Below are 27,488 nucleotides of genomic sequence, written 5' to 3'. Positions count from 1 at the left end.
TAAGTTTTTAGCTTCCCGCGGTATCACTTTCCTTTATAATCGTTTATTTTTTTTTATTTTTGGCGAGTTACATGTATTAAATTACTCATAGGTCAATTTGGTTGACACAAGCAAACAGCTGCATAGTTTGCGTTTGTAATGAAAGCTAGATTATTAAAACGAGCAAATAACTAATATACCTGAAGTACCATAGAAAAATAAAGGGATGTTTTGAAATTTGCTTGGCACGACATGACCGCTGTTATACGTGGGCATACTGCCTAATCCTTGTAGTGATGTTGTGTTGATCTTGGTGAATGTCATTGAATAAGTTTTTTTTGTATTATCTACTGTTGCTAAAACCTCTTATTTAGTTCGGAGTGTTACATTTGTTGTGTTTAAACGCGTAGGGACCAGCGCTTAACGTAAATTGGGTAATGTTGCAAGCTTTCTTTATATAAGGCCGTGCAAGAACATGTGCCATGCTTTATTTGTGCTGTATTTTTTTTACATTTGATTTTAGGATCAGTTATGGAGGAAGCACTTCTTGCAAAGCCTTTTGCATTTAAGAGGCGCTTCGAAAGAGTTGACTGGAGAAAATTAGGTTTGTTTTGTCTAAAATCAAACCATATGAAATAAGCTAAAATGATCTTTCTTTTGCTGTTTCATATTGTCCAAAAGGTCGTGGGATGTGTCCTATATTAAAGCTATGTAATGAAAATATTATCATTTTCATTGTAGCTTCAGTCAATTTAGAACAGATAGCCCGTGATTTAGATTTCAACGCTCTACAAGAGAATCTAACAAATATTGCGTTCTGCAACATTGAAATGGAGTTGGTAAGAAGTTTGTTTGCTTTTTGTTTTGTGCTTTTTTTAATATGTTGGGTTTCACTCTAGCTATTTTTATGAGCTTGCCATAAAATTGTTACAAGAGTATCTCTAAAAACTCTTTTTAGAGCAGCTACTGACATGTTTTATTAGTTGGATAATGGAGCTGTTTGACCCGTTTGAAAAGTTTCACAAACTTGAACATAGGCCTGAATGTGTGTGAACCAGAAGTTAACATTTCAAGTATCTTTTCAAATGTTTTATTATTGTGCACAGTAAACATCTTATACAAAATTCATTGTTATTTAATAGGACCTCAGGTTGATAGATCCCAACTTTGTCAAGTTATTTAGGCTGGGACAACTGACTATAGAATATTTACTGGTAAGCATTACTTTATCCATACATTTCACCGTGAAGTGCACCAGGCAGGTATTCATACATTCAATACATCACATGTGTGGTTGTACTTGCATTGTTGTTAGCATTTGCGGATTTGTACATCATTCCTGAACCAGCAACCAACTTGTATGAACCTTTCTCATTTTTTACTGATCGAAACCCTTTTTGTTTAGAGTCTGACCACACTAACTACAAACACTTGAACTCGAATATGAACGAGTCAACAAAAATATAATTATATATAATATATACATAATTATATAACAAAAATGTAATATAATATATAGAATATTATGTAGCTGCTAATAACCTTAAGTGCACTCTGGATGATTTCGCTGTATTTATTTTAACTACAATTTGTAATTTTTGAATTTTTTTTGATATATATAAAAAGAAAGAATGAAAATGTAGGTTGGATATTTATATTAAAATCTATTTTTGTTATTTCAATATATTCTGCAACTATAAATTGGTTTTAGGTATGTGCAGATGATTATTTATAGAGTCAAAACCAACCATAGCAATAGTTTTTTGTTTATGTGGTCAAACTTCGTAAATAACAAAATATTGTTACCTCTTGAAATCATTGTGTCCTTTTGCAAATTTACAAAAGTTTGAATGATGTGATGGTAATATATGCTTTTTGTGGTCACATGTTCAGGACTAAATGGTATTAATATTAACACCTAATGCACTTGTTTCTACCAGCAATTTTCAATAGGCTATTTATTTGGTCTATGATTTGACACGGAGATTAATGTGGAGCTGTATATTTTAATACATTGTTAATGCTCGTTTTGCTGAATTGCCTCATTTCCAACATTAAATGAATAAAATATACACTGTGAAAATGATGAGGATAACTTCTTATACCGCAAAAGAAGCCACACATTGAAAAGCTATTACTAGCATATTTACTGCTGTCATTGTAGTATTCGCAGGAATATCTCTCAGAGACTATCGTGACTCTTGAAGGAAGAGTTAAAAACCAGCTCAAGGTACTTACTCTGTTTCAGCAATGTTGTCACTTGACACCCGAAGTCACTTGACACTTGTAGTCTCATTTCTACCTGCTGCTTCTGCGCAGTGTAGTCTCATTTCTACCTGCTGCTTCTGCGCAGTGTAGTCTCATTTCTACCTGCCGCTTCTGCGCAGTGTAGTCTCATTTCTACCTGCCGCTTCTGCGCAGTGTAGTCTCATTTCTACCTGCTGCTTCTGCGCAGTATAGTCTCATTTCTACCTGCTGCTTCTGCGCAGTGTAGTCTCATTTCTACCTGCTGCTTCTGCGCAGTGTAGTCTCATTTCTACCTGCTGCTTCTGCGCAGTGTAGTCTCATTTCTACCTGCAGCTTCTGCGCAGTGTAGTCTCATTTCTACCTGCTGCTTCTGCGCAGTGTAATCTCATTACTACCTGCTGCTTGTGCACGGTGTAGTCTCATTACTACCTGCTGCTTCTGCGCAGTGTAGTCTCACTTCTACCTGCTGCTTCTGCGCAGTGTAGTCTCATTTCTACCTGCTGCTTCTGCGCAGTGTGGTTTCATTTCTACCTGCTGTTTCTGCGCAGTATAGTCTCATTTCTACCTGCTGCTTCTGCGCAGTGTAATCTCATTTCTACCTGCTGCTTCTGCGCAGTGTAGTCTCATTTCTACCTGCAGCTTCTGTGCAGTGTAGTCTCATTTCTACCTGCAGCTTCTGCGCAGTGTAGTCTCATTTCTACCTGCTGCTTCTGCGCAGTGTAGTCTCACTTCTACCTGCTGCTTCTGCGCAGTGTAGTCTCATTTCTACCTGCTGCTTCTGTGCAGTGTGGTCTCATTTCTACCTGCTGCTTCTGCGCAGTGTAGTCTCATTTCTACCTGCTGCTTCTGCAGGTCATTTATTTCAAACATGACAAATTGAAAATTTGTTTAGACTTTACGGGCTTCAAGGTAAAGCTTTAAACATGTACTTCTTTGATTTCATGATATCGACCACAATTTGTCTTTTGAATAGTTTCTGCTGAACCTGTTCTTATGTTGTTTATCAGTTACATACAGTAGGATAGAATAAATAGCCGAGTAGAATGGTTAGTGGCATTCTAAGATGTTCTCATTATTTCATAAGCAGTTGATTTATTAGTGGTGAGTTAATCTTATATTTGTTGCCTATAAATAAATTTTGTTGGTTTGCATCAACCACGTAAATGTTAGAGTGAGAAATTCTATGAAAGCTGTATATATGTTATTACTACTAGAGTCCAGCTGTCATCTACCTAATTCTGTGAGAATTATATCAAATAATCTTATAATTATTATCAGCTAATGTTACTTATTGTATTATATAAGTATATATTGTATATAATAATCCGATTGTTACGTGTTGGAACAGGTTAATGTTACTCATCATTAACCTATTCCAATACTCTAGTTATTTATCGTACTCTACATTTTTCAGATCGAAGAGTGCTGTTATTAGTAGGCTTGATTACTTATCCATTATGTAATATGTATATAAGATATATATTTTATATAATATATATCTTATATATATAATTATGCCTTATATATTACAGATAAGGCATAGATAATTCCAAACGACTAGTGGAAAGCTAGATACTGTTTGAATAGATTGGGGAGCGTGTAAAATTCACCAAACATGGCCAATGATCACAGCAGTATTTTTAAATTATCATATTTTTATATTCCTTATTTTATATAAAAAGTATATCGTCTTAATATCCTGGAATTTAGTATCAATTGAAAAACTGTATAAATATAGTCAATTTTTCAAGCTTATCATCTGTCTCCAAAGTTGTGGTTATCGGCCAGCATTCTGATCTTATATTTAGCAATATTATTAGTGTGAGAGCACTATTTTGTTTAGCATTTAAATTGAGTTGTCTTAAATATTTTATATTTACTTTATTATAGCCAGGTGTAAGATTGCTAACACTATCTCATTTGCTGGTGAATGGAACTTTTTAGTTATATTTCCTGATTGGTTAAGGTGTCTTTTGCTGATTCGCTGCTTATTTAGAATGAAGAGAATTTAATGGAAAAGCTAAGAGTGTTAGAGAAGAATCTAGAAAGGATGAAAAAGGAAGGACATAAGAGGAAGAGACTCCTTATTGATCAGCAGCACCTGATTGAGTCCGGTGCTGAGAATTTTCATAAGGTGACCTTACCTACTGACTTTATTTTTGGGCTAAATTACCAGCCTAATTTGATGACCCAAAGACCACTCCATTTGCTAATTCAACTTGATGACCTAGTTTTGTGAATTAAATGTGTGGTCATATTCGGCAGCATAACCTAACATTTTGATATGCCAGCCAAACTTGTTGACCTAATTTGGGAACTTCACTTCATGACTTACTTTTACAACTTTACTTCATGAATAAATTTTACAACCTTATTTTGTCACATTTGGCAAGGCCAGTTAAAAGCTTCACTTGGTGACCTACTTTGGCTGCCTCATTTTGCCACCATATTTGACAAGCTAACATAGTGGCTTACTTTGACAACCTCACATTGTTGCTGAAATTGTACGATCTCACTTTGACATAGGCCTGCAGTGTACCACATCTAGTGCTCCTGCATTTTTGTGTAAGTCAGTAGACAGACATGTTGGTTGTGTTTCATGGCATAATAGAGCAGTCTGTCAGCAATCGATTACATCAATAAACTAACTCAGCTCTATGTATCTCTTTGTAGTGCCTTCTCTGTCCTAAGGCTTTTATGAATGCCACCTTTCTCCAAAACCATTGTCTGCGCCGCCATGGCCAAAGTTTTCAGGAGATAAAGATAGCCCAGGATGGTGAAAAGGAGAACGAGATTCCATCTAAGATATCCGAGCAGCTCGAAGAAATAAAAGATCGACTTATATTCACCGAGTCTCAGTTGGCTGAAGAGAGAAAGTCTCTTAAAGAAATTGGCTCCAGGGTAAGTGCCGATTGATCTCGACCTTGAGGTCGGTTGTAAAGAGTAAACTTTCCGGGTCATGCATAGATTTTGTGACCTTTGTTAAAGCTGGCAAGGATTTTAATATGGCTTGGTATGATCCATTTCAAATCTGAGATCATCTGGTCTAGCTTTCTAAGTTCGCAAACTGTTTTCTCAAGGTCAACGATAGGTTCAACTTATGATTTGGCACATTAGAGACGATAAGACAATTTCAAGCGTTTAGACAATTTATCAAATATTGTTGCTTTGTTCGACTTTCTGGAACCATCAGGAACATTTTTAATCTACTGCGGCGGAAAAACTGAGCCGATCGCGGCAGAAGGGCGACCGGAGTGGAAAAAGGGCAGAGCTAAAAAGTTTCTATCTATTATATAAAGATGCTCGCTCTGCAGTTACACACAGTATCGACTAGTAAGCTTTTATGCTACTCATTTTTGTAGCCTATTTATAAATACGTATATAAGTTCACTGTGATTCACTGGCTATCTGTTTGCTTGTGTGCATTCGGGTAGAGTTGGGGATAAAAAGAATAATAGCCCAATCGGGACCGGACCAAGCCGTAGACTTGCAGAATTTTAGGTGTTCTTTTCACTGTATTAATAAATTCTACTTGCGGCTGTTAGTCTGTGTAAACACAAATGTGGCTCCTCATCTTATGGCCGATTTCATCTTAACTTCACGTGTATACTCTCCGTCTTCTGTCAGGTTGCTAAAAGTGTATGGTCTTAAACCTTCATTTGGTTTTTGAAGACCATCTTCCTAAACGTGCCCCCATGGGTGTTAAATTGAAATTAAAGAAATTTAGGCATCGCCAGGCTTGCTGCTAACCTGAGAGAAAACTGGAAGGCAGTCAATTAGTGCAGCAAATAGAGTGTCGCTCTATCAATCTGATTGTCATGAGTTTGAGACCCTTACAAAGCAATCTTTTATGAAGCACTTTAATTACCGATTGTATTATTCCTTCACCACGAGTGTTTCAAGCAAAACTTTGAAATGATCAGAGCTTTATGAGTAGAAGTAATCGACTGCCTTTACTACTGATCTTTACTAGAGTGGTGTTCTGTGAGGTTTCAAATGTCTGTGCTTAAAAATTAAATGTCTGTACTAGATAATGCAGGATGCTGACACTTGTGAGCCAATGTTTTGATGAGTTAATATTATAAATCATTACCAATTAATTAGACTATGTTACTGTCAGCGGTATGAGGCGGCGCTATAAGTTCTCAACATTTTTACACAATTTCACAACACTGATCGCAGGCTATTTCATTTAGTTGATTCTGGTTCTTCGAAAGCACAAGTATTTTACGAGAATTTTAATGATGCAATTTTAACACTAAAGTTGTCAAAATAATATTATAAATATTTTACGCTGTTTTTGTTGAAGCTTCAATCTACGGTATATCAAAACATTTTTGTTGTAGATTCTCTTGCATAACATAATAAGCAAGCGTTAGTTTAGATACAGTTCAATTGAAGATCAAAATAATTTCTTATTCACTTTTTATTTTAGCAGCCGTCTAGTTCAAAATCCGATTTTTAAGTCCATGTTTTAGAAAAATCGCATCAACTTAAAACAAAGCGTGTTAGAAGTTTATGATTTTGGGTGCAAAGTGGTTGTTATACAAACATCTGTCAAACAGTGCAATGGGGTTGTCCACGAACCATTTCAGTGAAACTGACCATGAGAAGGCTCAACAAGGTTACCTATGGAAACTTTATCTGTAGGGCTATATGCCGGAAGATGGAACGTGTACGTGTTGTTGCCTGGTTGACCATGATAAACAAAAAAATGAAATATTTTTAATGAAGATCGGTAAGCCAAAATAAATATCATTTCTCGGTAAACAAAAATGTTATGTAAAGTAATATTTTCAATGTTTCATAGTATATATGGAATATGAGTTGCTGTAGCCATGCTTGTACTATACGATGGGTATATAATCGTTAGCTTTGCGAGAAAATATTAGTAAATTATCTGTGCTCTTCTTGAACATTCGTTGCCAGAATTTGTGTTGGCTCTGCTATAACATGTGCAAGATATGATAGTCTTCAAAAGCCGGGTAGGGAAGCTGTGTACATGCGCTGTATGCGCTGCTGTCATACAAAAGGTATGTTGTGTCTGCTACTGTCATACAGGATTTGTACTGTGTACGGTACCGAAGTGGTGTGGGTGAAGTGTACAATGTGTGTAGTTGGGGCGTCAGCCACTAAACTAGTTTCCCATCTGCACTTCGGCGTAGATAAGGAGGGTGGCTAGCAACCCTGCAGAACTAAAAACAAAATTTGACAAAGGGCAAATGAGCTCCTCTGCGAGCCAACGGTCAGCTAGCTAGAGATGGTGTCTCAATAGAAACCCCTAACAGAAGGCGATGGCGAACTACTGTTAAAAAACCTGCCAAAACAGTTATGGTTTAGAAAGTGGGGGAGAACCATGATCGCCGATGTCCTCGCAGAACATGATACTTAGAAAGAGTTGCTACTGTCATATAAAAACATACCGCATTTGTTACTGTCATATAAAAAGCATACCGCATTTGTTAGTGTCATAAAAAGCATACTGCATTTGTTACTGTCATATAAAAAGCGTACCACATTTGTTACTGTCATATAAAAAGCATACCACATTTGTTACTGTCATATTAAAAGCATACCGCATTTGTTATTGTCATATAAAAAGCATACTGCATTTGTTATTGTCATATAAAAGGCATACCACATTTGTACATTAGTTACTGTCATATAAAAAGCATACCGCATTTGTTACTGTCATATAAAAAGCATACTGCATTTGTTATTGTCATATAAAAAGCATACTGCATTTGTTACTGTCATATAAAAAGCATACTGCATGTGTTACTGTCATAAAAAGCATACTGTTTGTCTTACTTTTATAGGGAAACCTTATTGTTTCTGTTATCATCGTAAATGTAGCCGATTTCGTGTGTTACCACTGACAGTTTTATTACTATATGGAGGATAAATTGTGTGTTAACATCATCCAGGAGACATCATTGCTTGCTGAAAGAGATGCTGAACATGTGAAGCGATTGGAAGAGTGGCAGGCTATGCGTGAGACTGAGCACAAACAGGAAATAGACAGAATACAGAATATGTTGATGACAGAGCTAAGAGAGATGCAGGAAAAGCAATCAGCTACCCAGGTATGTTTTCACAAGGCATGAATAGATTATTCTTGTTTGTAGGGTTTAATTTTTAGAAATCAGGATCAAGAACTTACTGTTCAATACGTTGAAATAAATTCTTCATGACAGAGTATGAAATTTCTTGGAATTTACTTAGCGTGAGTTTGCTTACAGATTATCTTGTATTTGGTTTCTCATAGTTTTATTATAAATTTGAAGCATTTGAAACGCTGTCTTAAAAAGGCTAATTTGTCAAGGTCATTGGCTTAACATTAGAATTGATCAAATTTGTCATTCATTTTATTTTGGTTTACTTATTTTTGCATTTACTATCGGAAATCGCTCATAATTTTTGAAACCGTTATAATTTTGTTTAGCCTTTATATTGAAATATTCACTGAATTGTGTATCATAACCTAAAGTACAGCTGTATGGTTATGCTAAACTCTTTACCACCTTTCTTCTCTTTCCCCTAGATCAGAGATACCTGGTCAGTTATTCGAATAGAGCAATGGCAATAGGCAGCCTTCAGATTATTGTACTTTATAATGTATGACAAGCATTCTAAACTATTTTAAGTCTAATATCAACATGATGACAAACTTGGAGCCATGTTAAAACTGAATATATCATACATCTGCGGGCTCTGTTATTATCTTTGATCGGGTTTCACCGCATTGAAAACATGTGCAGTTACAAAAGAATTTATCAGTTATCACTGGGAAAACTTCATTGGTATTCTAGTATATTATAAAACACAGATATTGTAATATTGCGCTAAAGTAATAGTATAGGTTTTAATAAAATTGTTTTATATAAGGTTGCTCGCTACGAGAGTCCAACTCATGCGCTTCAGTGTGATAGACCAACACTCTTCCACTTGCGTCACTTGATAGCCTTATGCAATGGGCCACTAAACCTTAGTGTTATCAGAGTGATGTTCTGTGACGTTACGAATTCGCATAACAGAAGCGTTAGAAGAGCAGACTCGCTACAGCGTATTCAATGTGCAAAAGTAGGACAACTTCTAACAATTTCAGGCTCAAGCGACATTCTTGGAACTTTTATTTTCTGCATAAACGTGCCACAATCTATCTGATTAGAAACTCAAGTCTTGGTTCACAAGCGTTAGAACGATTGTCCTTATTAAACACATTCATGGATTTTTGTCGTAAATAATTTGCTTTGAAAATGAAAAAAATCTTAATGATAGCGTTTTATAAATTTGTCTTTGGATGAGTAAGGGAGATGAAGTCTAGTAATCCACATATGTACGAAATACATGCTTTACATGGCTTTCGTGTAAGTGACAGCAAATCATAGATATAATAAACCCTATATTATATCTATGGTTTATTATATCTATGGTTAAAATTAATATGTAAGTGATGTGTAATTTATAAAACCTGTGGGACATATATATTTATATATAAGTTTCAGAATTTATTTGCCTGACATATAAATTTGAAGAGTTATATGGCTTATTTATGTAAGATATCTATGTTCGATGAGCGATATGACACTTACTCTTCGCTAACAGAGAGCCCTAGAAGCTGCACAGCAAGGGCTGATGGTGGGTGCGAGACCGTCAAACCTTGGCTCATCAATCAGAGATGATATTGACGTGGAGAGAGAGTTGTTGGCAAGAGAAAGAGAGCAGTTGATGAACTTGAAGGAAGAGATAAAGTTACAGAAGGATGATATGCAGGTATTAATAGAAATTTATAAAATGGCTGGTCATCCGATCAGTGACAGCGTGACAATCATACCACCAATCAACAGTCATAGAACATCAACTAGCTTTGCTGAGTTGGTTCATATCAAATGTAGTATAGTAGTCTGTCGGCTTCTCTAGCAAATAGTCAAATCACTAACAATGAAGTAACCAACCTGTGGAAGTTTATCAGTTTTAACCAATCAGCAGTTGTTATGGTTTTAGGTTAGCCATCGCTATTAGTTTGACATATTTGACTAGGAACGAGTGGAGCAAGAAGTGAGGGTGAGGGAAAGTAAGATGAGACAGGACCACAGTAAAGAAAAGCAAAAGTTCCAGCAAGTTCTTCAGGAAAAAGTAGAAGAGATTAGTTCGTTGCAGAAGCAAAAATCGAAACAGGAACTGAAGATTAGTAGCAGGATGAAAAAGGTGAGTGGAGGAGTACTTCAGAGGTTTCCTGTTTTTACAAAAGAAAATGCGCCCCCACCATATCTATACGCCCCCACCATATCTATACACCCCCACGATATCTATACGCCCCCACCATATCTATACGCCCCCACCATATCTATACGCCTCCACCATATCTATACGCCCCCACCATGTCTATACGCCCCCACCATATCTATACGCCCCCACCATATCTATACGCCCTCACCATATCTATACACCCTCACCATATCTATACGCCCCCACCATATCTATACACCCCCATCATATCTATACGCCCCCACCATACCATTCTATAATTTGATAAATTTTTAAACTTATTGTTAACATTCTACTGGTTTACGTGAGTTTTTGATTTTGTGTTATCATCCCAAGTGGTTGCTAGCTATGCTACGCTATGCTATGCTATGCATGATACGGCGTTGAATATGCACAGCTTTTGTATGCTTGCAGCAACCACCCGCTCGCCCTGTCTCACCAGATCTTAGCAGCAAGCAGCGGACCTCTACCCCCATCTCTAACTCTCCCATTGCCAACGGCCACACATCTCCATTGGAGTCAAGCCAGAAGACAAAAAAGACACTGACTTTTGCTGATGAGACCAATCTAAGGTACTCTGAATGTACTCTGTGCACGTGAAATGTTCTGTTGCTCTGTTTTGTTACTCATGTAAAAACTGTCATGATTTAAAACCAAACATGGACAGCAGTTATGTGAGTGTTTTCTGGCAATAGCACTTAACAAGTACACAATATCAGAAATGTCATCTAGGGTACCAAAAGTTTGTTTGAGACATGCTCAAGTTTATAAAAATATATATTTTAAGACGTGTTCACAGTGCAACAAATTTGGTCATTTCTGAAGAGAAAAATTCAATTTTTTTAAATTTTTTTAATTTTCTTGCTTTTAATAGTGAAGTTTTAGAAAACCATCAACATCCAGGAATTGGTACTGATCAATCAGAGCAGCAGAAGGACGAGCCAATCAGTGCACTACGTAGATATTCGCGAGTGTATTACTTCCATTTATTATCATCATGCAGAAGTGGTTGTTATTATTAATAATTGCTTGTTCTTATTTGCATCGATTATGATCAATGCCCTGTTAGGTGGCCACAAGTCACTGCCAGTCATTCAATAGTTTCAAATGGTCCTGATTGATTATCCTTCAGAAATTACGGAAATTACAAAACACCCAGCTCATTCGTTCTACCAGTTAGTTTCAGTTCATCAGTCAAGACTGGCTTGTGTGTTAATGTGACATTAGAGCTGGGAAACAAACTCAATTCTTTACGATCAGCTTGTAGACTTGTTATTCATTGTATTTTCACAGCTCTGAGCTGCAGGTGCCAGGTGCTAATGGTGATACAATATCAATAGAATCTGATGAGGAGACAACCCTTGCCACTGCTACAAACCAGTCAATGAGGTATGTGAAAGTAATGAAGGTCTGGCAACTTTTTTATTACTTTATAAATTTATGAAAAGGCTTGATTATAGCTTAAATTAAATTACTTTTCTACTTTCCAGTCTAGAACATCAGTGATTAGTGTGTTTGAGAACTATTTAGTGAGTGGTGGCTTTTATCAAATTATAGCAATAATCTTTACTATAATAATAGCCACGTCTGTCGCCTGTCCGGAGCCACACTTAGAGGTTAGAAAAAGAAAAATGCATCACGCGGGAGTCAGACTCGGATATTTGGTTTACAGCCAGGTATTCTACCAACTACATTAATCAACTACTATGCTGCGTCACAGATTAGTTGTGCAGTTATTTATTACATCTGGTAATCTCTCACGGTACACCAGGCTGCCAGGGTACTAGTTACCTATAAAACCAGCTCAATTCGACAGATATAGTGGACGTACTGTTTCATCCCCCACATTCCCAGTTCGTCATCATTTTCAACTTCTATTTAGGTAAAGTGTTTTTCAACCCTTATGCTATAGTGGCATTCTATTAGAGGTGGCTTTCAAATAGAGGTTTTACGGTGATTTACCTAAACAAAAGTTGACGATGATGACAATGTGGGGGCATGAAACAGTATGTCCACTATGTCTGTTGGATTGAACTGCTAAAATTTTCTAAAATAACAGTATTTATAGGTAACTAGTACCCTGGCAGCCTGGTGTACCGCGAGAGATCATCATGTGTGTATGTACATGTATATATATGGACAATTATTCTGTGATGCTGCAGGTGTTCGAATGGTTTAGAAATAGTGTGATCGGCTTTGAATCCATGGACCTAAATATTCAGGTGCAATTTTTGTGATGTGCAATCTTTTTTTCTAACGCTGTTAACGTTGCTTCGAACAGACGGAAAGACAGACAAACACGGCTTTTATTATAGTAAAGATTATAATTTAAGACTATAGTATAGACTATAGTAAAGACTATAGTAAAGATTATAGTAAAGATTGCAGTAAAGATTATAGTAAAGATTACAGTAAAGATTGTAGTAAAGATTATAGTAAAGACTATAGTAAAGATTGTAGTAGATTATAGTAAAAATTATAGTAAATATTATAGTAAAGATTCTAGCAAAGATTATAGTAAAGACTATAGTAAAGGTTATAGTAAAGATTATAGTAAAGATCATAGTAAATATTATAGTAAAGATTATAGTAAATATTATAGTAAAGATTATAGTAAAGATTCTAGCAAAGATTATAGTAAATATTGTAGTAAAGATTATAGTAAATATTATAGTAAAGATTATAGTAAGGATTATAGTAAAGATTATAGTAAAGATTCTAGCAAAGATTATAGTAAATATTATAGTAAAGATTATAGTAAAGATTATAGTAAAGATTATAGTAAAGATTCTAGCAAAGATTATAGTAAATATTATAGTAAAGATTATAGTAAAGATTATAGTAAAGATTATAGTAAAGATTCTAGCAAAGATTATAGTAAAGATTATAGTAAAGATTATAGTAAAGATTATAGTAAAGATTATAGTAAAGACTATAGTAAAGATTATAGTAAATATTATAGTAAAGATTCTAGCAAAGATTATAGTAAAGATTATAGTAAAGATTATAGTAAAGATTATAGTAAAGATTATAGTAAAGACTATAGTAAAGATTATAGTAAATATTATAGTAAAGATTCTAGCAAAGATTATAGTAAAGATTATAGTAAAGATTATAGTAAAGATTACAGTAAAGATTATAGTAAAGATTATAGTAAAGACTATAGTAAAGATTGTAGCAGAGATTCGCGACATGTCAGTTAGTATGTGATATAATCACGACATTGCTCTGGTGTAGTCCGCAAGGAACGCTGGATCTCACTGGAAACAGCAAACAACTTCGTGATGTTATGTTAGAGAACCCACAGCTTCTAAAGGATATGAAAGTGCAGCTTCAACAGAAGTTTAATGATGAACTAATGAGATGGGATGTGCTGCCGGTAATCTCTTTGATAATTTAGTGCAATAGCAAGCTCTGTGTGTGGTCTTTCTAATTTGACCTCATATGTAGCTTAGTATTTGTGTCGCATATTTGCACACTTTTAAGAAACGGTTGACACAAGCTCTCCTACGGTGTGTAGCTAACTTTATGCTCTCGTTGTTGGTTCGAGTTACACAGCTAGAAATGAAAATTTTCTAGGAAATATTTAGACACTCAGAATGGTCACTGCCCAACTGCAGAATGACCGCTGCTTCTCTCTTCATGTGCAACAGTCTGCCAAATCAGTATTCTAATCAATGAACAAAGAATATTTCTTGATGATTCGCAATTCTTAGAAAGAAATTATTTTCCATGTCGGAAGTTCACTAGATTTAAACAGAGCAGCGGTGGCCAAGTGGTCTAGAACCCCTGTTCTGACTCAATTTCCTAAAAGGCTACTGGAGGTGACAGAAATGACATCTAATCTTAAATTGCTCTCTGAAACTGGGCATGTCTCCAATTGTCGAGGTTCCTTTGTCATTGAAGTCAGATAAGTCTGGCATAGACCATAGAGACATTGTTTGTGTAACAATACTCTTAAAAACACACTGCCTCCGCTTGCAGTTAAGCTAAGCAGACATTATACTCCACCTTTGAGAGATTACTCACACAGATTATAAATAATGTTCTGTCTAAAAGGTATTATTAATGTATTATCCAGTTATTAGAATGTAAAATATTTTGATTGGTAAAATCCTTTTGCAGAGAGGTGATAATCTACCATATCTCAAATTATTCTTGGTGCCTTCTTTGTATTTGCCTTCTTTATTCATTTCATGACCCAAACTTTCAGGCTTACGTAAAATTTTGAAATGGATGCTTTTGTCTTATTATTTCATTTTAACTTTGATGTACGAAATTAATCTATTTCCATGTTTGCTTTGTATGGCGAAGTCTGTGTGTAAACATTTTTCGGAAATTATATTGTATTTGGTAAATTTGTATCTTAGCCTAAAATGATACGATACATTTTTAAGTAATTACACATAACATTAAAACCAAATTAAAAATATTAAAACTAAAATTGAAAACTTAAATTGCATGTAAAAACTAAATTAGTTGGTTAATTGTCAGTAAAAAATGTTTTTCACTTTAGTGGTTTTTGAACAGAAGTGGAGGCTTGGTAATGTTTAGGATACTAATAGAAATACTCAGCCTAGCTCACTCTATTTCACACTAGATATTCTGTAGATTATCCTAACTTTTGCATTTCTATTTTCTATACTTTTAATGTTAAATACCTGCTAACCTCTTGACTTTTATTTGTAAAACTATAATTTTGCTCGAGATCTTGTACCTTGTATATTAGAAATTTGTATTTTAAACAACTTGTCTTGCGAATTTCAAGTCAGAGGCCAAAAAATTAGTTTGCGGAATTGATTGCAAGTGACTGTATCTATGAATTTTGTTAGAATTTGATTTTTCAGTACACTTGTATTAGGATTTGTCTGCTCATGTAGGATAGTGAAGGAATGTCTTCATCTAAGCTCACCATCAAACAGAATCACTTAGCACAGGAGAGGAGCAAGTTGGAGAGGAAGTACAAGACTTTTAAAGAGACCAGAGATGCTCTCACGAAGGAAGTTGACAGTTTAGCTAAAAGGAAGGCTGCTGCCTCTTCACATCCATCCACTGTCAGTAAAGGTAACTGCCATATCTGAACTGACAGTTTGGATATATTGGAGTTGTAGAAGGTGAACTTCAAGCAAAGATTTTATCGAAAACTTTTCTTGTGAATGTTCCACCTCGTCGTGTTGAAATAGCCTACTTGCAGTCAGGTTTTGTTTGTACGTTGGAATATGCAACGATATCTAACAGTAGCCTGGTAGTTTAGCGCGTTGTGAGAGATCGTAAGGTATGCCAATAAAGCACAGAGAATAACGATGGGCACAATTATTCGTCCACTTCTAATATGGCCGACTGGTGTTGATGTTACTGTGTTGGGCTAGTAAGCCAAAGGCTGTGAGTTCGAATCGTGCATGAGACGATCTTTGTACCTCCAGTTGAGGTTTTGGACAGACGAGCACGGCTCTTATTATAGTAAAGATTTACAAGCTTTGAAAAAGATTTTCGATGAGCAGTTTTAACTAAACTGGATGATTCTATCGCAACTTTAAATGTGTCTTTGAAACATGCTTATGTGAAACCATTGGTCATAAACGCGTTATTAAGTAGAATTTTATACATATATTTATTAATTCTAGAGCTATTTAAAGTGATAATTTTCGTATATGACTAAAGTGTACACGCATGTTTGGTCACAACTTGAAAATTTCTACTGTCTCAACTAGTCGTTTGATGAGGCCTACATATACTTTTATTTCTCATTCTTAACCAATTGTTTCACATGAACATAACATGAACTTCAAATTTATCTTAAATGAATTTAACTCACTTTCAACAAACAGGTGTGCATCGTGGTAAAACTTGTCTTTTTGATGGCTTTAACTTCTGTCTGAGTTGGTTCCTAAATGTTCACCAGGAGGATACTCCCCAAAGAGTGGTCTAAAGTTGACGGGCACTCTGAGCTCACTCACCGGTACGATGGAAAGTAGCACCTGGGGAACTACTAGCAGCAAGTGGTCTTCTTCTGACAGACGAGAGCAGGTGCCAGACCTTTCTACTGATGGTATGTCACAGCTACTTGTGTTCACTTTACATTGATGTCTGAATAAGGCGCTCTTTTACTATGCTATATTAATCGGCATTGAATGAGAGCCTCTGTTAGCTTTTTAGAATAGGAGAAAGCTTATTTCAAATCAATAGGCCCTACAGTCATACCTCGACATACTAATGCCGCAACATACAAAACAATCAAAATATGAGCAAGATTTTGAGCAAGTTACTACCTGAAGATATAAGAAAACTGAGAGATGAGCTGGTTCTCTACGCGGCCATGTATGCGAGTGATCGCTTTTGGGGACAGCATCGCTCAGTTTTTTATTGAATCAGTTTGAAAAAAGTTTTAAAAAGGCTGGCTAAAAGTTATACTGAAAGCGACACAAAAAGCATAAGCCAGAATATGATGATGGAAAAATTAACATAAAGATAAAATTAGTTGCCAATGAGTTTAGTAAAAGTTAAACATAGCTTTAAGCGTGTGTTTAGTAAGTTAAATTCATTTAAGTTAAATACATAGTTTATGTTACGTAGCGTCATAAAAGTTTTGTGTATCGTACGCGATGCTGTCATGTCTCTCTCATGCCGTCATTAGCAACTATGTCTGTCTCGAAGATGAGAACTCCATACAGTACGATAAATAACACAGTCATACCTCGTCATACGAACTTAATGCATTCTGGGACGGAGCTTGTATGTCAGATTACTCATATCTCGAGGCACTATTTTCCGTACAAATTAAATAGGTATAAATTGAAGTGTTACCGTACTATGAAAAACCACCAAAAATGCGTTATTATGGTGAAAAAATGCGTTTTAATTGTTGTAATTCAGGACCTACACTAACAAAGTAACAAATACCTATTTAGTTATTATGATCTGCAATAAAATGTAACATTTTATGTACAGTATTGCATGGAGTTCTTACTTTCGAGACAGAGGTAGGGGCTAACGGCAGTGTGAGTCTTAACAGCGATGTATTCAGTGCACTAAACTTGTGATGCTTCATAACAGGAACTTGATGCTAGGTTTTAATATTTTACTAAACTTACTTTAATTTCTTCATCATATTTTTTAGTATTTGTTTTCGCGTTCACTATAACTTTTAGCCAACCTTTTAAACACCTTTTTTAAACTGATTCGAGGAGAAAGACTAAGTGATGCCGTTCTCAAAAGCAGCCTCTCACATACTTTGCCATTTCTTGACCATCGAAAATCGGCTCGTATGCTCATATCTCAACAGTTTCTCACATCTCAAGGAAAAACTTGCTCAAAATTTGGCTAGTATCTCAGTTTTCACTTATGTTGTGGAACTCGTATGTCGAGGTGTGACCATTATTATATGGTACAGGTTGACTCGGGCTGGTTGGGTACAGCGAAGTCTGTTGGTTTCAGCAGAACACAAGTGAGTTGATTTCAGCTTTTTTTTGTTGAGTTCAGCAGTTTGTGCTATAGGAAGCATTGGGTCGAGCAGTTTGTACTATAGGAAGTGTTGGGTCCAGCAGTTTGTACTATAGGAAGTTTTGGGTCCAGCAGTTTATACTATAGGAAGGGTTGGGTCCAGCAGTTTGTACTATAAGAAGGGTTGGATCCAGCAGTTGGTACGATAGAAAGCATTGGGTTCAGCAGTTTGTACTATAGAAACCGTTGGGTCCAGCAGTTTGTACTATAGGAAGTGTTGGGTTCAGCAGTTTGTACTATAGGAAGCATTGGATCGAGCAGTTTGTACTATAGGAAGTGTTGGATCCAGCAGTTGGTACGATAGAAAGCATTGGGTTCAGCAGTTTATACTATAGGAAGGGTTGGGTCCACCAGTTTGTACTATAAGAAGGGTTGGATCCTGCAGTTGGTACGATAGAAAGCATTGGGTTCAGCAGTTTGTACTATGGAAACCGTTGGGTCCAGCAGTTTGTACTATAGGAAGTGTTGGGTTCAGCAGTTTGTACTATAGGAAGTGTTGGGTTCAGCAATTTGTACTACAGGAAGGTTTGGGTTCAGCAGTTTGTACTATGGAAACCGTTGGGTCCAGCAGTTTGTACTATAGGAAGTGTTGGGTTCAGCAGTTTGTACTATAGGAAGTGTTGGGTTCAGCAATTTGTACTACAGGAAGGTTTGGGTTCAGCAGTTTGTACTATAGGAAGGGTTGGGTTCAGCAGTTTGTACTATAGGAAGGGTTGGGTCCAGCAATTTGTACTATAGGAAGGTTTGGGTTCAGCAGTTTGTACTATAGGAAGGGTTGGGTCCAGCAATTTGTACTACAGGAAGGTTTGGGTTCAGCAGTTTGTACTATAGGAAGTGTTGGGTTCAGCAGTTTGTACTATAGGAAGTGTTGGGTTCAGCAATTTGTACTACAGGAAGGTTTGGGTTCAGCAGTTTGTACTATAGGAAGGGTTGGGTTCAGCAGTTTGTACTATAGGAAGGGTTGGGTCCAGCAATTTGTACTATAGGAAGGTTTGGGTTCAGCAGTTTGTACTATAGGAAGTGTTGGGTTCAGCAGTTTGTACTATAGGAAGGGTTGGGTTCAGCAGTTTGTACTATAGGAAGGGTTGGGTTCAGCAGTTTGTACTATAGGAAGGGTTGGGTTCAGCAGTTTGTACTATAGGAAGGGTTGGGTCCAGCACCTCAAGTAAAATATTCAAGATCAATTTTTTCACATGCCCCACCACATCTCTCGATACTACCTTAGTTAATAATATATAGGTGTATTGTCCTAGAAATACTTTTGATTGGTTGGAACATTTAGTATTTTGTATTAGCGTGTTGTAAACAAGAGCACATGGCTGGTTGCGGTTGTAAATGCTTTTCAAGTGGTCAAACATGCGTGTGTGTTTCAGACGGTTACAAAAGGACTAAAGGTTATTAAATAAAACAGATTAAGCTGCAATACATTTTATTAACAAATTGTTTCTCAATAATATTGTTGAGTTGGACCCTTGATTGAGAGTTTTCTCAAAGCATATGTGTCGATGTTGTGAGTTCAGTGAGCTTGGCAAAGTTTTATCTCGACAGCGAATGATCTTATATCAGCATTTTATCATGCTACAGAAAGTAGTGAGAGTGATGAGGAGTCAACAACTCCAAATAAATCATCTGCTCTCACAGCTAAGGATTTATCTGCTCGTGCTGTGAATAGAGCTCCACCAGCAGTCCAACCAAGAGATTTGTCTCAATCGGACCAGACTAGAGTGAGTTCTGGTTGGACAACTGTGGAGCATGACGGTAAATTCTAACCCTCTCATTGCTAGAACTTTGAGTTTGGAATCTTTCAATCCGTCAATAGCTTAGTTTGCAGTTGAGGAAACCAGGTGATACAAGAACTTTACTCTGTCTTTATCATGTAACCTTTCATGTTTACTGTCAATAGTAAAAACAGGTGATGGTGGCTTTACTCCTCAAACTGGAGCAAGAAAGCAGGCTATCCAAATGCCAGTGGCTGATGCTGAAGACAGTGATTGGGATGAGGATGAGTTGAGTGAGGTAGCAGAGATTGGGGAGGGAAGCAAAACACCCCAACTGCGGAGTGGAACTAAGGCTGGTGGTATGATCAGGAATATAGCGGCAAGCATCGAGAGCCAACTTCTGGTACTTATGATTGTCTGCATCTTTGACGCATCTTAGAAACCTTTAACATAAATATATACTGAAATGTTGATCATTGGCATAAAACTCGCTCAAAATAAGTTGTAACATTTAAAAAAATTGTAGAATATTTCTGATGAATAAAAAGGAACAGAATTCACCTTTCGATATTTTTTAGTTTGTTTTACTATTAATAGTTGTTTTTGTAGTAATACCATAAAAAGCAACACACAAGAAATTCATGTGTTACTGAACAGTGCTTTAGAAAAATTAACCAGCAGTTTTGAGGGTGGGTATTGTATATGTTTCAAACAACTACATGTACCGTAAAACCTCTATTTGAACGTCATGGCGCTTCATTTTCAACCTTTACTTTATAGTGACGGTCAATAGGAGGTGGCGTTTAAATAGAGGCTGGTGTTGTATTTTTCAAATGGCTCGTCAGAAATTTAGAAAGATAGATTTAGCCTTTTTACTGGTGTAGCGAATTTCGCCTATATTTTGTCCTCTTTTTTTGGTGGAGCAATATTAAACCTTTTGGATGCAATAAATCTGACTTACCTCCAACTTGTCTGATATCTCTATGCTGATAAATAAATGTTAGTTAATACTTAATGTTCTCAATGTATGATAAATACGCATTGAGAAACTGATAAATATGGTATTTCTACCAGTTGATATCTATTGCTTGCAATTAACCTACAAAAGCTTTCAACTTTTATTTCATTCTAAATTTGAAGACATACTTTTATTTTATATTTATATTTACCAATGCTGCATGAAAGCTCATTGCACTCATTTATATCTTTGCTACAGTTTGCAGCCAAAACTAGCTTTTTTGTGATCAGATTACCGCAATGTTGCTATCAAATAATTGCTATAAATCTGCAAATTTATAAGTCATATAATGATAATCTATTAAATGCTACAAAGATATATCATGAACAAGTGGCTCATAAATGAACCATACTTATATTACTTGCAGAAACAAAAATTAACGTTTTTAAAGCAAAAAATACTTGCATCGTTTGCTCAGATAGCTGCGTTCTGATTGCTGCTCTCGATGGAATGAACATCTTCCGGTTGTCCAACACCTTCCACAATGTCTTTTGACCTCAACTCGTCTCTTGCACCGCATGAATAGTCGATATTAGCGTCCAAACAATTTTATGGCAGAACAAAACCTTTAAGCCTTAACAAAACCTATTGCCCAAAAGTTTTACTTTTTTATTATCCGGCGTTGCACAGGTAATAAAAAGGTTTTTGGACAGAAAAGTGATTTGCATTTAACATATAGCAACATTTGCCATTCTGACTTTCAAACTACATATATATGAGAAAAGTGTTGTGTGTAGTTGAAATAAATTATGAGAGAAAATAAAAGCACCTGTAAAGTTTTCAAACTGTATCAAACTGTAACTTTCAAATTTCATATCACAAGCAAAAGGATTTGTGCAGGTCAAATAAATTTAAAAACATAAAACAACTATAAAATGGTTTAGTTGTAAATGTGAAATAAGGTCGGTTTGCTACGATTACAATAAAAGATGATTCGGTAATGATATAATTAGTACGAACTGAGAAAACAAAATAAAAATCTTGAATACGTTGAATTAATAATAACAATTCTCGCATAGAAGTGGGTGCGTATTAAAAAGGTTACTGTTCCACCAGAAGCTATCCCATCAAAACTTTGAATACGACGAAACTTGTACCCCTTGATACTAGTAAAAATGAAACTTGTACCCCTTGATACTAGTAAAAATGTAAAAATGAGATTTGTTCTGTCTTTGTCTGACCGAACGGAGAGAGAATGTTGAGGCTCTTCCTACGGAGATAATACAATTGCCCGTGTGAGAAGAATTGGCCTTCACCACGATATAGCAATTGAACTATACAAAAAACCTAAAATGAAAGTTCAAGAAAATTTACCATAACGGATAATGCTGAACTCGCCATGGCGAGCAACATATATATTTTAATAGCGTATATAATCAGTGCACAAATTCCCAAATTGTAAGTTCGAGATATGTTATTGTTGATATCATTGGGTGGAACAAGTTAGCCCTAAGGAAAAAAGCCGAAGAAGCATCATGTTGCATGTACTTAGGTCCGAAATATTTCCTAACGGGGCACCGTAACGCGTAGGTGCAATGCTAAAATAATTAGCGTGTGCATACCCTATACGGTATATGATAACTCCTGTGATCAATACGCTTTATGTGGCTCAGTGATAGAGCGCATGGTTTTGAAACTTGCGGTTTCAATCTCCGTGAGTTCAAATATATCAAAATAAAAAAATTTTTTATTAAAAAATAATTTCAAGATTTTAATAGCTATAGCTGGACAATCACAATGACAGATACACACACACACACAGACAAACTTTGAGAAATATGTATATATTTTATAACTTTAAAATAATGTGTGACATAACCAGTCGTATTTGTAGGGAAGGAAGGGTAAAGCACCAGTCGGGGGTATTAACACGTTGGAGTTGCCTGCTGACAACAGAAATACCACTGGAAGTCCCTCTACCCCAGAAATTCCTAAGGTGTTAGGAGGATTTTCACTATTTTATAGCAGTAGATCAGGGGAGGCTATTTATGTTTTCAAAATGTCTCCACACAAACTTTGAGATACACAATTAACACATTCGAATAATTACTTCTTGTATCAAAACCGTCGTGTTGGAACAAGTAATGCTGTTATATGAAGGCATTTTCTTCAGTTTAATCTGTTTTCAAGTGAAAACTGATCATTGCTTTGAGTAATTATGCATAGCGCTAAACTAACCAATCAAGTAAAATGACAAAGGATCAATACCTAAATTATAGGTAAAAACCAAATTAATAAAACAATAATCAGCAAAAAGGTCTTGGTTTATTTTAGAAACATGCGAACAGAAATGTATGTTCAGCAGGTTGTACGTTTTGTCCACTAGTATTCTCTTGTATTGTGAGTCAGAGTTTGACTGTAGTATGAATTATCTGGTACTGTAAATCAGGGATTGACTGGAACATAAACTCTCTTGTATTGTGAATCTGGGTTTGACTGCAGTATGATCTCTCTTGCAATTGTGAATCAGGGTTTGACTGTAGTATGAACTCTCTTGTATCAGTAATTATTGGTCAACAAGGTATTTTCAAAGATGTACCAGCTTTAAACTTTCTTCCATAGATTGAGCAGAGTGATGACGACTTTTCTATTTCTTCTGTGGAAGCTCAGTTGATGCCGACTGGCAGCAACACGTACAGCTCTAGACAGTGGGGTCAAGGTTCGGCTGCCAATACACTGCAGTCTACTGCTAAACAAGGTGGATTAGTCATTAATCTTAGCCCTTTCCTTCTGGCTATGTTAATTTAAACCACATTGATATTTACTCACAACAGAATCGTATAGATAAATTGATAATGGTTTGATGCAGGGAGAGGACCTGAGAGGGCAAACAGTATCACTTCAGATAATGCATCTCTCACTTCTGTTACTGGTATGTAATTCATTTCTTACCTCAGTTACTGATATGTAACTCATTCTTTACCTCTGTTACTGGTATGTAATTCATTTCTTATCTCTGTTACTGATAGGTAATTCATTTCTTATCTCTGTTACTGGTATGTAATTCATTCCTTATCTCTGTTACTGATAGGTAATTCATTCCTTACCTCTGTTACTGGTATGTAATTCATTCCTTACCTCTGTTACTGATATGCAATTCATTCCTTATTTCTGTTACTGATAGGTAATTCATTCCTTATCTCTGTTACTGGTATGTAATTCATTCCTTATCTCTGTTACTGGTATGTAATTCATTCCTTACCTCTGTTACTGATATGCAATTCATTCCTTATCTCTGTTACTGATAAGTAATTCATTCCTTATCTCTGTTACTGGTATGTAATTCATTCTTTATCTCTGTTACTGGTATGTAATTCATTTCTTATCTCTGTTGCTGATAGGTAATTCATTTCTTATCTCTGTTACTGGTATGTAATTCATTCCTTATCTCTGTTACTGATAGGTAATTCATTCCTTACCTCTGTTACTGGTGTGTAATTCATTCCTTACCTCTGTTACTGATATGTAATTCATTCTTTACCTCTGTTACTGATATGTAATTCATTCCTTATCTCTGTTACTGGTATGTAATTCATTCCTTACTTCTGTTACTGATATGTAATTCATTCCTTACCTCTGTTACTGATAGGTAATTCATTCCTTATCTCTGTTACTGATATGCAATTTATTCCTTATCTCTGTTACTGATATGCAATTCATTCCTTATCTCTGTTACTGATAGGTAATTCATTCCTTACCTCTGTTACTGGTGTGTAATTCATTCCTTACCTCTGTTACTGGTATGTAATTCATTCCTTATCTCCATTACTGATATGCAATTCATTCCTTATTTCTGTTACTGGTATGTAATTCATTCTTTACCTCTGTTACTGGTATGTAATTTATTCCTTATCTCCATTACTGATATGTAATTCATTCTTTACCTTTGATACTGACATGTAATTCATTCCTTATCTCTGTTACTGATAGGTAATTCATTCCTTACCTCTGTTACTGGTATGTAATTCATTCCTTATCTCTGTTACTGGTATGTAATTCATTCTTTATCTCTGTTACTGGTATGTAATTCATTCCTTACCTCTGTTACTGATATGCAATTAATTCCTTATTTCTGTTACTGATATGTAATTCATTCTTTACCTTTGATACTGACATGTAATTCATTCCTTATTTCTGTTACTGATAGGTAATTCATTCCTTATCTCTGTTACTGGTATGTAATTCATTCCTTATCTCCATTACTGATATGTAATTCATTCTTTACCTTTGATACTGACATGTAATTCATTCCTTACCTTTGATACTGACATGTAATTCATTCCTTATCTCTGTTACTGATAGGTAATTCATTCCTTACCTCTGTTACTGGTATGTAATTCATTCCTTATCTCTGTTACTGGTATGTAATTCATTCTTTATCTCTGTTACTGGTATGTAATTCATTCCTTATCTCTGTTACTGATAGGTAATACATTCCTTACCTCTGTTACTGGTATGTAATTCATTCCTTATCTCTGTTACTGATATGCAATTCTTTCCTTATTTCTGTTACTGATAGGTAATTCATTCCTTATCTCTGTTACTGGTATGTAATTCATTCCTTACCTCTGTTACTGGTATGTAATTCATTCCTTATTTCTGTTACTGGTATGTAATTCATTCCTTACCTCTGTTACTGATATGCAATTAATTCCTTATTTCTGTTACTGATATGTAATTCATTCTTTACCTTTGATACTGACATGTAATTCATTCCTTACCTCTGTTACTGATATGTAATTCATTCTTTACCTCTGTTACTGATATGTAATTCATTCCTTATCTCTGTTACTGGTATGTAATTCATTCCTTACCTCTGTTACTGATATGCAATTAATTCCTTATTTCTGTTACTGATATGTAATTCATTCTTTACCTTTGATACTGACATGTAATTCATTCCTTACCTCTGTTACTAATATGTAATTCATTCCTTACCTCTGTTACTGATATGCAGTTTATCTCCTACCTCTGTTACTTGTATGTAATTCACTCCTTACCTCTGTCACTAGTATGTAATTCCTTTCCTGCCTGTATTCCTGATGTGTAATTTCTTTTCTGCCTCTGTTACTTGTATGTGTTGCATCTTTCATCTTTTATTAATATATACTGCACATTTCACCTATTTTGCGGGCATGAGATGTGTGCTCGATTGTTGAGATTAAAATAATCATTCTGCTTTTTTCTTAGACTCCTAAATGAGAAGTTTTACAAAATTCTAACTTATGATGAATAATTAGCTTCCGTTTCTCTCCAATTAGCAAAGTTGACCTAATTAGACGGTGCTGACCACAAAGTCACTCACTATTTGGCTCCCAAATATTCTTTCATTCTTTCTCTCCCAAATATTCCTCCATTATTTTTATTAGTTATCCTACTGATAGAGATGGCTTCCTACAGTTCTATGCTATACTTGAGCACTTATAATTAGCACTAAGTGATCACGGATCAACAAAATTTGTGTGAAATGACACACTAGTTGCTACCATTGCTATAGTTAATATCGGTTATAGTGTTCAAGCTGAAGCGGTATCTGTTTCTATGCTGTCGATCACTTTGCAACTATAGATGTCATAATCACTCTTTTGCTTGATCTGAGCATTTAAACCCTGATGAAGTTTTGAATATTTTAATCTTGAAACATCCTGGCAGTCACATCACCTCTAACATCAACAACAATTGCTAATATCGAAAAATTCTGATATTTTTGATAAAATCTACTAAAATTTTGCACGAGTTTGTCTTTAGGTCTTGTTTCCTTGCTCTTGTTACCAGCTTGTTAGTTCTGTTTAGGCTCACACAGCGAGGTCAGTAAATTTACAGGGGTTATTATAGCAGTTTATTATAGCAATATTATCCCAGTTCTTTTGTGTTAAACCTTTTGAATACTGAATAAAGTGAAGATATTTTGTAAATTCGCGTTATTGCAGTTACTGCTAATGTTATTACAGGTACTGCTTGCGTTGTTGCAGGTACTTCTCAGGTTATTGTAGGTACTGCTCATGTTATTGCAGGTGCTGCTCATGTTATTGCAGGTACTGCTCATGTTATTGCAGGTGCTGCTCATGTTATTGCAGGTACTGCTTGTGTTATTGCAGGTACTGCTCATGCTATTGCAGGTACTGCTCAGGTTATTGCAGATGCTGCTCATGTTATTGCAGGTACTGCTCATGTTATTGCAGGTACTGCTTGTGTTGTTGCAGGTACTTCTCAAGTTATTGCAGGTGCTGCTTGTGTTGTTGCAGGTACTTCTCAAGTTATTGCAGGTGCTGCTTGTGTTGTTGCAGGTACTGCTCAGAGAGGGGACAGCGGGACAGACTGGTCAGCAGACAGCGATTTAGAAAACCTCTGACAGCGATAGCAGCTATTAACATCAGATATGTTTTAGCTCAGCAAGTTATGAACTAATAGACATCTAGTCTGCTGTTGGGTCATACTCGATTCTATAGTGGGCCTTCTCTAGTTGTCTGTAGATGTTTATTGTCTGACAAGGTGGTATAACTCCAAGTCGATATGGTCTTCCTGAATTCCAACTAATTATTGTCATAGAAGAGTGGTGTTTTAGATAGATTGTAGATCAACTAGCTTGGACTTCAGTCAATGCCATTTAATTTTGTGGTTTATTCAATTAATAATGTCGGTGCATATCAGCTGAAGCAGTGATATCTTGTATGTAGTCATCAATTTCCTTTGAGAATGAAGTTGCTTTGATAGAGCTCAAGAAAGGGTTATATAATGTAATACAGGCTGGAGCC

General features: G+C 35.8%; 1 protein-coding gene across 3 annotated transcripts; it reads left to right on the top strand.

Moving 5' to 3' along the window:
* The first annotated feature begins 507 nt into the window (after window positions 1-507).
* Window positions 508-27,488, top strand: LOC137406304 (cilium assembly protein DZIP1L-like). 3 transcript variants are annotated; one of them, XM_068092859.1, is made up of 20 exons: window positions 508-583; window positions 721-818; window positions 1,122-1,193; window positions 2,144-2,209; window positions 4,223-4,360; window positions 4,900-5,127; window positions 8,154-8,312; window positions 9,835-10,002; window positions 10,270-10,437; window positions 10,912-11,069; window positions 11,791-11,886; window positions 13,735-13,876; window positions 15,378-15,561; window positions 16,400-16,546; window positions 19,582-19,755; window positions 19,910-20,118; window positions 22,568-22,669; window positions 23,296-23,431; window positions 23,543-23,605; window positions 27,021-27,488. In XM_068092859.1, the coding sequence occupies exons 1-20, from the start codon at window positions 511-513 to the stop codon at window positions 27,083-27,085; spliced, it is 2,646 nt and encodes an 881-aa protein (XP_067948960.1). In that variant the 5' UTR covers window positions 508-510; the 3' UTR covers window positions 27,086-27,488. The 3 variants fall into 3 exon arrangements, with proteins under 3 accessions (XP_067948960.1, XP_067948959.1, XP_067948961.1); XM_068092858.1 differs by having other exon boundaries at window positions 19,901-20,118; XM_068092860.1 differs by lacking the exon at window positions 22,568-22,669 and having other exon boundaries at window positions 19,901-20,118.

The sequence above is a fragment of the Watersipora subatra genome, chromosome 10, assembly GCF_963576615.1.
Source record: "Watersipora subatra chromosome 10, tzWatSuba1.1, whole genome shotgun sequence".
In the NCBI taxonomy this organism is placed as follows: Eukaryota; Metazoa; Bryozoa; class Gymnolaemata; order Cheilostomatida; family Watersiporidae; genus Watersipora; species Watersipora subatra.
The sequence above is the reverse complement of the archived record's forward strand: the minus strand, read 5'-3'. Positions and strand labels throughout refer to the sequence as shown.

Excerpts from the sequence above, each read along its gene's own strand:
- LOC137406304 (XM_068092858.1), top strand. The coding sequence starts at position 511 with ATGGAGGAAGCACTTCTTGCAAAGCCTTTTGCATTTAAGAGGCGCTTC. Across the intron at positions 13,877-15,377 it reads TGAGATGGGATGTGCTGCCG|GATAGTGAAGGAATGTCTTC; the intron begins GTAATCTCTTTG and ends CTGCTCATGTAG. Across the intron at positions 15,562-16,399 it reads TCCATCCACTGTCAGTAAAG|GAGGATACTCCCCAAAGAGT; the intron begins GTAACTGCCATA and ends AATGTTCACCAG.